Genomic DNA, 13,444 nt, shown 5'->3' on the forward strand with positions numbered 1-13,444 from the left:
CCAAGGCAGGGCTCTGACCAGCAGGAATTAATTGCAATTCCTTCATCTACATCTTCATCTGCTCCAAATTTACTGTAAAGCATCAAAGTAACAGTGAGTAGGATCCCATACACCTGGAGTTACCAAATTCATCCAAATAAACCAAAAGTAAATGCCAGTCATGCCACTTGGCATCTCCTCCGTGAAGAGAAATCAGAGGTTGATGTATCTGAGAGCTCTCGTGGTGCCACAGGGTGTTCAGCACGCCCTCCCCACACTGACATCGCTCCTCTGAGGACACCCCAAAACCTGGCAGGTCCTTCCCAGTGCAGTCCCAGCCCACTGCTGCGAGCCCACCTGCCTCACAGGGACAGGAACGCCTTCCCAGGGCACGGCTCCTCTCAGCCGAGCCCTGCAAAACCTGCTGACATCAGCCAGACCTACCTGGGCGAGATTGGAGGCTTGCGAGCAGAAGAGAAGGAGCAACATTATTTGGGGACACCCTGAAACCGGTGGAGGTCCCCTGGGTGGTCAGCTGAGGGTTAAAGAGACCCTCTGTGGGACACTGCCTGCGCTTGCTGGGCTGCCCCCTGAGGATCCCTCCTGCCCAGGGTGACAAACGGGGGCTCCCCTGGAGCCAGGACCAGTAACTCCCACTGCTGAGGCTGCTCCAGAGAGAGCTGCTGCCACCAGCTCTGCTGCTCAGAACCAGGACACAGGGGCTGCCGCCAGTCACGACTTTCCTCTTGCCAGCAGAGAAAATACCGCATTGGTCAAGAAAACCTATCTGCTGTGTCCAGCAACCCCCCTGAGCTCCAGAGGGAACGAGGCACTGGCAGGGAAACGGCTGCATTCCAAAAGTCCAGCCACGGAATGATGGCATCTGCTCCAGCCTGCTTCGCCTTTCCATACCAGCTTTGCTCTTGTCTGTATCTGGGAGATTTCCTTGTTTACGGTGTCTTCTGCACTGTCATATTTCAGTGCAGATTGATAGCAATAGTTACTGCAGCAGGCAGGCGTGAGGATTACTTAATTAATGTTTGTGAAGCACTTTTAGATCCTCACATGAAAGCAGCTGAGGAACGCAACATATAATTATTATGTATTATTAATAAACTTCTGGCACATTGACAGGAGGGAAGAAAAGGTTTCTTTTCTTTTTTTTTTTATCCTTTTATTTTCTAAAAAGATTCAGCTTTTATGCTATGAAGGACAGATTTACCAAAAATTCCCGAGTAAGTAAACAAGGAGTGAAAGCTCCTTGTTCCACCGGGACGGCAGACAGCAAACACTGCCTGAGGAAGCGAGTCCCACTCCTCGTCAATCCAGACACTTGAGGAGCCCACAGTTTTCGAGAGCAGCCAGACGTGGAGCAGTACAGGGGTGTGGCAGACATTGCTAGCAGTGGAAGTGGTCAAATGCGCCAATTCCGAGGAGCAGAGGCTTGGTTTAATGTGTGGTCTATGGCTGACAGAAGCAATGAAGTGTGCAGAACAAGAGATGGACATTTCAAACAAACAGAGGAATCCCATCTGTGTGAACCAAGTTTTTCAGAGCTGTGAACGTGCCAGGCACAACCCCAATTCCCAGAAATATGAAGAAACCCAGTCCCAGCTGGATTCCTGGGCAGCTCACAGATGGGGTCAGCTCTCATGCATTCCAGCTGCTGCCTGAACTCTTGCGGCTGGGATCCAGCTGCACCAGGGAAAAGGGGGCCCAGAGATTAGGAGTGAACTGCAGCTGCGCCCCTTTCTCCAGCACAGACCCCGAGAAGCCTCTGCACCCTCTCCAGACAGACCGGGACGATCCCACTGCTCTGCTGGATGAGCTGGGAGGACAAACACGGGATGCGCTCAGACAGCAGGACAGACGAAGCCAGGGACGGACAGACACCAAACCACTGCGGGGAAGGACGGGACAGGAGCAGCCACAGTGACCCAAAAGGCTCCTCAGGGATCCAAACCGCTGCTCCTGGTGCCTGGTGCCACGTTTCCATTCCCTGCTTACGCTGCCGTGGGGTAACCATCGACCCCCCCAAGCACAGCTCAGCTGGCACATGGAAAATTCCCTGCCATGGGAAGGTGCTTACTGCAGTTCCTGCCCTCACAAAAGATTTCAAGCGGCGATGCTGCAACAGACCTCTTTGCTCACACCTTCGATTTATTCTTTTAGCAAAATTAGGGTTTTTTAAGAGATACCCACAAGGAATCCTGAGTCTGAGCATTTGGTAAGCATAATCACGCTTCAGAAGCGCTTTGCCTATCAGTACCAATGAGAGAGCACTTCTGGTGTTTATGCTGTTTATGTACTGCAAATGAGATTTACAGCTCCATTTTGTTCAAAAATGAGCAAGAGCAAATGGACTTAAATAAAATAAAACAAAACTAATCTGTGCTTTTGGCTAGAGACTCCACACGAATCCTAGTCCAAACAGTATTGAGTAAGTTCAACTCATAATAACAGCAACTGATTATGTACAGCAGGAAAAAAGGACTTTCAAATAAATTGTTGCTTCAATTTGCTTTGACTGTTCACCAGCTTTCGTTAGGGACGCAGGTTTTTTATCAGGTGAGACAGACACCTGATGGACGTCATCGATATTGGTTGAATACCAGCAAGTGCTTGGGTTTGGCTTTGCTGTTCATTTTTCTTGCCCAAGCACACAACCAAGAGCCCGAGTGCTGAGCTAAGGCCATCTTCCCTCACTGCAGTGCCAGCAGCTCAGGAGAGGTCACAAATCATCCTCAGTCCTTGGGCCAATGGTCCCCATCACTGGACCAGAATAACTGCAACCCTCAGCACAAACTCACGGGAATCACGGTGGGACTGGGAGAGACTCGTGAATAGAGAAGGAGGAAACATACCAAAAAATGCAAATCCATCTTCAGGGCCAGGCTGAAAGGAGCTCCCAAGCTACCCAAGCCTTAATAGCTCTAAATTGAAATTGAATACCTTCCTTACAGAGGCTGGGTTTGGTAAAAAGGAACCCCCATATGCATGGGCAGGTTTAATGTACGTTCATACATATCAATATATGGTGTAGCAGATCTGTATTATGGTTTGATCATTTCCCAACACAGGTTTGTCTCTGTGTTAGTCTGACATCTGCACTCCCTTGCTGCTCAAAACACTTCAGCAGCCTCCCCCTGGAGCCAGAGCTGCATGGAAACACCCCAGTTCAGACCTTCTGCTTTTCCACCTAGCAGAGGAAAACCTGCTGTTTTCTGTAACCACTCATCCCTCAAACCTGACAAACATTTCCAGCACTTTCCCGTGCAGGCTGGGCTCGTTTCAGCAGGAATACCTGTGCCTAGACAACGAGTGGGTTGTTTTCTCTCTCCATGCCCTTGGATAAACCGTCTGAGGGCTGCCAGCCGCTTTCCCTCTGTCAGATCTCATGGTGGGCAGTGCCAGGCGCCACGGGAAGCTCATCTACACCAGGAAAATGTCCTGGTGATGTGCAGAGTGGGAAGCCGGGGTCCCCCCAGCCCTGCCCAGCCTTCCTCACTGACCTTGGGCCATGGTCACCTCCTCCTCACTTTAAGATGGGGATAATACACATATCACAGGTTTGTCCCAGCCTTAACTAATCCATCTTTCCAAAGCACCTTGAGAGCTTTGCTTGATGAGCACAGACATTATAATGCTCATCTGTTCCCAATACATTCCATGGGAGCGTGACCCTCCGCAGGAGCAGGGCTGGGGCTGCTGCTGTTACTGGGGACCTAGAAAATAAATCTGCTTGGGAATCCAGCGCCTGGGGAGGGGCCACGGCCAGGCACCGAGGCACTGCGCTTACCTCAGCCCTCTTCCAGGCTATCCCTACAACAGAGGGTGAATTTCTCATCAGAAACCACAACAAGACCAGCCCGAGGATGGAGAGTGCCAGGGCTAAAGCAGCTTGGGCAGGGAGCCCTGTGCTGTCACCAGCTCCTCAGGCCCTGGCACAGCAGCGTGGAGCCCACTCCCACTCCTGGGGCAACCCCTGGGAACCCAACCTGGCCCAGGAGGGGGATGAGCCTCTGGAGGATTTAGGAACCAAACCACACACCTCTGACCACGTCTGATCCTCGTCGCCTTAAAGTGACAACACAGATGTGGAGCTTCTTGCGAGAAGGCTCGTGTCGATGCCTTGCTGCAGCACAGCGGCCCCATTGTGCTGCTGCTGCTGCCAGAGCTCTCCACAGAGTAAATCACAGTGACTGTGTTTATTGTAAGAACTAAGTGATCAGCTGTGAACTTTCTTTGACATAAATATTTTGCCATTAGCAATGACAAATAGCAACGCTCATGTTGTAAGAGTAACATTGGGTTATTCCTCTCCATGGGGCATTCACATCATGAGAAATCCGAAGGAAATTGTGATTGGAGAAATGGGCGAAAGGAGGAATGTGACGGCGAGGATATTTATCCACTGTGTGAGAGGAGTTAAGGGAAGGATGGATTTTTCCACAGAGCTCTGGAGAGGCTCTGCAGAGACAGCTCTGGGCACTGTGGTGGTCAGCACAGGGCTGGGCTGGGCGCAGGTGCCTCTCACAGGTACCTCCAAAGCTCCACCTGCACACCGAGCACGTCGCACCACACCAGCAGACCCTGGGGGCTGGGCCCAGCACTTTCCTTCTGAATCCCTTCATTACTAAACCTCTGAGTTTCAGCTGAACAAAACAGGAATTTTCCATTGTTGCAAGATCTTCTACTCTTTGACTGGTGATGTTGGGATCTCAAGCCCTGTCTGTGCTCAGGATGAGCAGGATGGGAGAACACTGAGCAGCGAAGAGAATTAATTTCTCAGAGATTTTTTCCAAAGGTACAAATGAAAGCTGGTGCTTTAAAAATAGCATCGGCTATACTTCTATAGCACACGTCCTCCAAGGAATCCAGCCCAAGCATTAAGCTTGTCCCTTCCCTCCAGAGGCAGGCAGGCTCTCATGGACGTGGATGTTCAGGCAGCACCACAAACTGACTCCGGGCTCTCCTAGCAGGGAGTTACAGAGAAGTGAAAAATCCAGGAGTGGGCCAACACACTGGTGTTGGTGCATGCTGGTACTCCATGGACTGCGTGGCAAGCACAGCAAACGAAATCCAAGGCCCAACAATTAACTTTCTTTTTATAGAATTCTCTAGAGGCCGCAGAGCCGCAGGCTTGGATCAGAAACGGCTGAGCCCAAACCATCTTCAGTGAGGAGTGCCTGCCTGGATCCAGGGCTGAAACAGCAGCTCTGGGGAGAGGTGAGGGTCCCACCTGCAGAGCTCAGAAGGAGCTCGCTGTTGGCAGCAGGAGGGGTGCAGGGCGCAGTGCCATGGACAGGCCGTGGCACAGGGACTCCCAGCAGGTCTCTCTGGAGCCAGGAAAGAGTCCCAGGACACAACAGCCAAGCTGGCAGTTTTACCAGGGTGTGACTGGGGGTGTTCTCCCCCAGCTGGGAGTTTGTGGAGGCTGCAGTGGAGAGGAGTTCTGGGAACTGGCAGCATGGCAAGCCGCTGCGGGAAGGTCCACTGGTGAGACATGCACAGAGGACGTTGCAGGGAACTAAACACAGGAATTAGGGCTCCCCAGACAAAAGATTGAAATCCACTGGAAGGACAAGACCCAGAAAGCAGCTGCAGGATGAAAAGAGATTGATCCAGAAGAGAAATCACTTGTGTGTCCCCAGGACAGGGCTGTGCTGGAAGCCCAGCGATAAGCTACAGACCAAAGTGGCAAATCCCCGAACCCAGGGGAGAGGCTCTGGAACGAGGCTCTGCTTTTGAGGATCCCTGAAGGTATGGGTTCATTTTGAATGAAGGGAAAAAGTCTCCTATATATAGCAAAAAAGCCAAGGCAGTAGCTGCATCACACTAAAAAAAAAAAATGTTACGGAAGGAGGCAAAATATGGGCAGCCTGCCTTTAATAGCCAAAGTGAACACCTGGCCCTGATGGGACCCCCGGAGACAGACAGGACACGGCTGAGATGTGACCCCTGCGATTCGGGAGAGGGGTTTCCTCTGCCAATGCTAAATTCAGGCAGGTTTAGAGATGAATGAAAACTGCACACCATAAGGGAGGGCCAGGAATAGAAAGCCCATGTGGGGGAAGAACGCTCTAGATGTAGCAAACGCATCTCCAAGAGGCTTTTATCATTCTTATTTTGTCACTACTATCAACAATAATAAGAAAAGAGCTTACAGAGCATCCTCCCCAGTGCCTGAGCAATGCACCCGGAGATTAGCAGCAGAGAGCAGTGGGCAGCAGAGAAAAGCTGTTCAAGGAATGTAGAGGCATGCATAATGAGATTACCGAACTGGAGTTGCATGTTTTCAAGGATAAATGTGATATTATTGCACTGGCAAAGGCATAGCGGGAGCAGGGGGAGAGATGAGGAATAGCCTGTCAGAAGGGAGGGATGGCTGCAGCTGAGCTCCCAACAGGACAGGGACAAGTGGGAAGTGGAGGCAGCGAGGAGGAAAGGAAGTGCACATCCTACTTGACATGCAGAGATGCAGAGAAGCTTTTTTGCAAAGTGGGTGATGTCATCGTGTTTTTCTCAGCCTTCAGGACAGCAAGAGAAAAATAGATGAAACCAGCACATGCAGAGGAGTCTGTAAGACGAGCAGACTTCCCCCCCCACACCCCATGCAACACTAATTGCTCAAATATTGATCGGGGAAATCATTTGTAAGGACTAAAGGAGGAAAAGAAATACTTTCCTCCTAAGAAGAGAAAAGGGCAGTGATGTGGCAGAGTTGCTGGAAAGGTCCAGGTGAGCAGAGAATACCCAGAACCACAGACATTAATCTAAGACATTGAGTTGGTCTAATTTGTTATTTGCTTATACTGGAGAGCTTGAACTACCGCAGTCTTTTATTTTTCAGGATATCACATGAGGTCTGTTTGGAATTACAGCTAGGCTGGTTCTCCCAGGGGCCAGGCAGGCGGGAGACCCACGGATCCTAACTAGCCTTGGTTGGTGGAAGCAGCAGCTCCAGAGGGGACTTTGGCAAGCCAGGCCTGGCGGCTGGGCTGGGGGGGACGGGAACCAACTGCCCAAGCTTAGCCTTGGCAAAGGAAGGAGCAATTAGGATTAAAAACCCAAACCAGAATGCTGGAGCGGTGCTAACCACTCCTGCCCTGGCACGGACACCACGCCCCGAGGAAAAGCAGCAGCTCTGCTTGGCTTCTGGAGAGCAGCTCTTCTTTCCTGGCAAAGGGAAAACTGCCATGCAACAAAGTGAAAGAGCTACTCCAAAAGTATCTGCACCTCGTCAGCTTCTAGAGTAAACCATGACAGAAGTGAGCACCAGAGTTCTCTGCGGTTAAAAATGGATGTTGTGAGTACAGCAAAGTACGTGAAGAATACTATTTAAAAAACAAAACCAAGAATCAGCCACCAAAATATTAAGATAGACTGAGGGAATGATAAAAATAAGCATGAACACGCAAAAGCAGTGATTGCAGGAAGAGGAGAAGGCATGCACAAAGCCTGCAGTGAACGTTTCTCAGGGATATGCAGGCAAATAACCACAGGAAATGGGAGAACCAGATCCTTTATACATATTCTAAGGTTAGAGGGAAGTGAACGCAGAGTTTTATTTAATAACTGCCTGATATTTTTTTTTTCATTTGACAGAGGGCAAGCCCCTCGAGTGCCGCATTTTGCCCACGGGGTTTCCCTCTGGGCAGGCGGGTGCAGGGCAGCACGGAGCACCCCAGCCCAGGGCACTGGGGCTGAACCGAGACCAGTTTGGGCACTGGGTGCCCCTGGGCCGGGCTGGAGCGGGGCTGAGGCACTGACAGCCCCACAGGGACAGAGGGACGGGGCTGCCCTGTCCCTCTGCTGCTGCGGGGCGACAGCGGGGCTGCGGCCCCAGAGCCTCCTCTGCAAACCTGGGGCCTCTCAAGGGCTGGGAACTGGAAAATTCAGGAGTGTTCTCTCCAGTCACACGCAGGGCGAAGCCTCACACATCAATAAAACCCTGCTTGCCATGAGGTGGTTGGTTGAAAGGAGTATCAGAAGGTACGGGTAAAGCTCCAATGGATAAGAAAGCAATAAAAACTAAGGTCTGGGGGATTCCTCTTCTCTTATTTGAATGCTGTTTTACACCCTGGGGTACGGCGCATATTGTCCCATTCAAATCAATAATAGAAATAAAATCCATAAAAAACAAAGCCAACAAAAACCATCTAAGAATTAAAAAGAGGCAAACCCAAATCCCTGAAAACCAAACAAATGAAAACCAGCTCTGTCTGTTTAACTGGTGCCAGTATAACCCTGGATTGAGCTGGTGCCCCTGGAGGGGTCAGGTGAGGTGCTGCACAGAAAATGTTAAAATGCAGCCAGTGCTGGCAGCCAAAGACGCCGGGCTGGCCTGGGGCAGAACCTGCCCCTGTGGCCATTCGCTGGACCCCTGAAAGGGAACATGAAGGTATCTTGTGTCTGTTGCATGGGAAACCCTTTGCACTGAGCCGCACAAATCTGAAGAGAATAAATGAGCAAGAGCGGTTCAGGTTTCCCCAGCAGCAGTTTCAGGACCCTGCGTGACGTTGAACCTCGCAAGAGTTTACTCCGTTCCCTTTCCACAGGAACAGTTTGAGCTCCCAGACCTGGCAAAGCAGAGGGAGTCTGGCTTTAGGAGAGGTGACAGGAGCTCCGGGAGGCCGCTCAGAAGTGCTGCACTGAGCAGGCAGCTGGGGAAAGCTGGCCAGGAGCTGCGGCCAGGGGCTCAGATTCAGCACACACAGCCTGAAAGGGAGCCTGGGCACAGCTGGAGAGGTCAGACAGCGGCTCAGGCTGCCAAGTCCCTCTCCCCATGCCCTTCCTTCCGAAGCTGAAGAGCGAGTCCAACCTATTCGATATTCAATATCACCTTCCCTACCGAGTTCTCGGGAAGGTGATCAAAGCAGAGGGATACTGTGGCACGAGGGAACGGCAATCCAGCAGCAGGGAGCAAATCGGATCAAGAACGGGCTTAGCAGCGCTGCTGTCCCTGCCTGCTAAGCTAATTGTTCATCAGGCCTGCGTGCCCTGCTAACGCATGAAATGAGTGGGAATCTGTGTTTGGGAACTGCTGGAATATTTGAGATCTGAGAACACACAGCATCGCTTTCATTGCAGTAATGAAGGCACAGAATGGCAGCTTTAAATGCTAAGGGTAATGATGCATTACCATTCCCTCTCAATTAATCCAGAGCCTGCAATGCCGGGTGCACTTACTCCGAGAATTTTCTCAGAAAATGAAGCTAGAGTATTTCATTTATAAATCACAAAAGACACTTATTTGGCAAGAACGACCCTTGCTCATATACAATAAATCATGAACATCAACAGTTTCTAATGGATTTTGAGCCAGTGCCACAGACAGCAAAGCCTGGGGCCTGTGTTTCAGGATTCCAGGACTGTGCCAAAGGAGCCTTATAAATTATTAATGTCTTCATCACGGTGTCATCTGTGCCACTGGAGAGATAGAGACACTCTGGGGCTCTGTTTGACATTAAAAAAGTGATAATGGGTTCGGCAGGCAGACCATGCCTCCCCTCCCGGTGCTGGGCTCAGCCAGTCCACACCTCGTAAAATCCCTTCCCCAAAGTTTCACACATGCTCTTGGTTCACGACGTGCAGCATTTTGAGAAGAGAGAAAAAGAGGTAAAGAAGCTGATTTTCACAATAGCCCATCCAAGCCAGACTTCCTAAGGGACGGAGCCAAGCTCTGTGTTTGCAGATGTTTGTACAGGGAGAGGAGCATTACAGGGGTAGCCAGGGCTGCTGGCGACTTCCCTGCCCTGCAGTGAGGACGTGGGTATAGAGAAAATTCAAGTTTTGGTCCCTACTGCTCAGTCTCTCATGCTTTTCAGTTATTCATCCCACAGTTTTCAACCTCTCCCCCTTCACTTTTGTCCCCATGGTTACTGAATCACTGTGCTCGCAGAGATTTTCCTCACTGAAGAAAATGTGACTAACATGAGGCAGCTAAATTATCAGAGCCAACTCTGACATTGGCTTCTCCCAAAATGGATCTTATCTTCAAAATGCCTTCAAGTAGATCTGTCCACTGGAACCAACTTCAGAGTAAGCAGCACTTCAGCTATTGACAGAGCTGCATCACTGGCACAGGGAAGACTTGGAAAAGGTTGGAATCAGGGAAAGGATGAAATTCAAACACCAGCTTTAGCGGATACGCAGCCTAAGAGTGCGTGATACAAATATGTAGGAGATACGTTTCACTACAAAAAAAAAAATTAAATTGAGCCCTGGAATGGAAGGCGTTATTTCCTCGCTGCACCTGGGTCTAAGAGTTCAAGTAGAAGTGGCTTCTTGGAAGCCAATTTGGTTAAAGCAGCAGAAAACACACATGATTTAGGCCCAGAGAAATCTCTATTACAAACTGCTCCAACACAGGCCAGTGGGTAACAAGCCTGAAACGCCCAGCCACAGCAGTCTGCACACCGAGCCACTGCCCACAGGAGCTTCTCCCACACCGAGCAGCCCAGGCTGCCCCGGGGACGCTCAAACCAGACCCCTTCCAAACTACCGAAAAACACCCAAAAAACATTGAAATTCTTTTGCTGGTGAGAGGCCTTCCCCTCCTTCCCTCGCAGCACCCATCCAGCCGCAAGTGCCCAGGCACTAAAGCAAGGGCAGCAGGACCCTCCCCCGGGTGAGCACCCCAGTCACCAGCCGGCCGACGATGGAGGCTTACCTTGGCCGCTACGGAGGAGTTGGGCTTCTCCAGGAGGTCCCAGAGCTTTTTCCTCTTCTCAGCACAGCAAGTGTTATCGAATTCCTCCCCTTCCCTTTCCCTCAGGGTCTCTGCCTCTCTCTTCAGCTCCTCATTCATCTGCTCTTTCTTCTGGTGGTAGCGGGCCTGGCAGCAGGACTCCAGGTAGATCTCGTCCACCCCCCCAGTAGTCCAGCTCCTGGCTGAAGGACAAGGCGCACATCTCCTCCATCATGTGCAGCTTGCCGGTTCGATAGAAGTTCAAGATAGAGGTGAACGCCCCGGGATGCCTGTCGAAGAAGTACTCGTTCTCCTCCAGGTTGTAGTCGTCGCAGATCTCCATGAGGGAGTCGTGCGTGTTGCAGTCTCTGAGCTTACCCAGCCTGGTCCGCGGCAACCTGTCCAAGGTCCGCCAGAGAACCTCGTGGGCCAGCCCCCCCACGTTGAGCTTGACCCTTCGGGAGCAGGCCTTGCTCCTGACGATCTCGGTGGGGTCCGGAGGCAGAGAGGTAGTAGAGCGAGATCCATGCTTATTCATCCCCAGAGGCATCGCTGGTCCCGCTCGGGCCGGACGCTGCGAGGCGCGGGGCAGGGCGCGGGGCCGGCTCTGCTCACCTCTCCTTCCCCTCCATGCCCCGGAGCTGCAAGAGAGGCCGCGCGTGGGTCCCCGCCCGCCCCGCTAATCTGCGGGGGGGCGGCGGCGCTGTCCGCCCGCCGGTGCTGAACCGAGCCCGGCCCCGAGCCCGGCCCCGAGCCCGGCCCCGAGCCCGGCCCCGAGCCCGGCCCGCTCCACGTGCGGCCGGCCGCTGCCGCCGAGCTCCCCCGGGCGGCGGCCGGGGCTCCCCCCGGCCCGGGGCTGCGGAGGTCGGGCACGGCCCCAGAGCCTCTCCGGGTGCCGGCTCGGGCGCGGCGCTGCCCCGAGCAGCGTTTCGCGATGCGCCCCGAGAGCCCCTCGGGGGATGCGCCGGGCTCCCATCGCCGAACCCCGCGCGTCCCCACGAGCGGCCCGAGCGGCTCCCGGGGGTGCCGCCAGCCCTGCCCGGCCCCGCGGGCCGTGGGGAGATGCGGAGGCTTTTGGTGACTCCAGCCTTAGAGATTTCCCGGGGAAAGAGCTGGGGCAGGGAAAAGGGAGGATTTGCAGCCGCTCTAACGACGCGCTCTGCCTCTCCGGGCTGCCCAGGGACGCCCCCCAAACCCCCCGCGCCGGCCCCTGCAAAACCGGGAAAGCAACGAAAAGGGGAATAAGCAAAAGCGCCGAGCCCGCCTCAGGGAGGAGAGCGCTCCTGACGGCCCCGAGCACTGTTGCTTACACAAGATGGCACGAAGAGAAGCCCCGGCGCGGACGGGAGCGGCTCCCCGGCACAGCTCGGGGCTCGGCCCCGTCCCCGCAGACCCGGCTCCCCCAGCCCCGAAACCGGAGCCCCGCCGCCGCCGCACACGGGGAGAGGCTCCCGCCGCCCGGGCCGAGCCCGGCCCTCACCCACCTCCTCCTGCGGGCTCCCGGCGAGGCGGTGCGGGGTGTGCGGGGCCGAGGGCGGCTACATCCTGCGGCGGGGCGGGCGGCGGGGGCGGCCCCGCTCGCATCCCCCCGCGGGCAGCCTCAAGGCGGAGGGATGGCGGCGGCGCTCCCGGCCGTCCGCGGAGCCCAGGGGGAGGGGAAGGGAAACGAGGTAAATCGGATCCTTCGGCAGGAAGCTTTCCGAGGCCTTCCTTCGGCCGCGGCTCCTCGCTCGTACCCGCGGCCGGCGCCGGAGCCGCGTCTGCGCCGCCCCCCGGCCCTCTCCCCGGGCAGACGCAAAGGCGAGCCCCGGCTCCTCCTGCCGCCGCCTCGGCTCGGGGATCAACAAGTGCAGCCCGCGGCTCCGGCGGGGCCGTGCGCGGCTGTCCCGGCGCGGGGCGGAGGGGTCGGGGCGGGGGCCGGGCAGCTCCACCGTGAGCCGGAGCTCAGCATTGCAGCGCCGGCCCGCTCCGCCCGACCCTCCCCGCCGCGGCTCCCGGGGCCGGCAGCCCTGCCAACAGCAGCCCTGCGAGCAGCGGCGGCCGCGTGTGCCACGGCAGAGCCCGGAGCGGAGAGCCCCGGGCAGCCCCGCAGGGCTCCCGCTCCTCCCGGGCCGGTCCCGCAGAGCCGCGAGCACCGGAGCTCGGGGAGGTTGCTCATCGCCCCGGTGTGAGGGCGAACCGGGCCCTCGCCCCCGCCCCGGCTGCCCCTCGTCGAGGGATCGAGCCCACAAGGATGGTTGCAGATATTTGCAGAAACGGATAGGAGGAATGGTGGATCTCTGCTGCCGGTTGGGACTATGAATATAACGTAAAGCAGCATTTACTAACCTGAAAACACAGCAGAAATAGAGAAAACGACGATTTTCCAGGCAAGAGCACAGCAATCGAAGTACTCCTGTGCCAGGCTGTCCCTCTTGTGTCTTTCCTTCACTCCCGTCAGGGGATATGGCCCTCACCAGCAGCCCGGAGCTCCGTTTTAGTACCAATTAATACCGTTTAACGCAGTTCACCTGTTTGGACTGGTGTACCAGGGGTACACAGCTGTGCCCTTCTCTTGCCTTGATTGCTCGCAGCTCCTGGACTCCAGTGACAGTTCCTGAAATTGGAGCCTGGTGTCTGAGTTTGTGTGATTAACCAGGAAAAACGACCCCCAGCGCTGCCTTCCCCCATTTTCTATGCTTCTCTCGCCCATGCCCGGCTCCTGATGCGCAGTGTTCTAATGTCAGAGCTAGACTATTATATTCGGTGTTTGAATGCCTGCACCTTCCTGAG

The 13,444-nt window shown here is 54.4% G+C and overlaps 1 protein-coding gene across 1 annotated transcript in view; it reads right to left on the bottom strand.

Annotated features, from left to right (window-relative positions):
• KCNB1 (potassium voltage-gated channel subfamily B member 1) overlaps positions 1-12,261 on the bottom strand; it is a 94,170-nt gene extending 81,909 nt beyond the window's left edge. Inside the window, 3 exon segments of the mRNA XM_040079953.1 lie at positions 10,655-10,855; positions 10,857-11,313; positions 12,157-12,261. Coding sequence (XP_039935887.1) covers positions 10,655-10,855; positions 10,857-11,222 — 567 coding nt within the window. The 5' untranslated portion in view covers positions 11,223-11,313; positions 12,157-12,261.
• Between the last annotated feature and the right edge of the window lie 1,183 nt (positions 12,262-13,444).

The sequence above is a fragment of the Hirundo rustica genome, chromosome 16 (assembly GCF_015227805.2).
Source record: "Hirundo rustica isolate bHirRus1 chromosome 16, bHirRus1.pri.v3, whole genome shotgun sequence".
Classification (NCBI taxonomy): domain Eukaryota; kingdom Metazoa; phylum Chordata; class Aves; order Passeriformes; family Hirundinidae; genus Hirundo; species Hirundo rustica.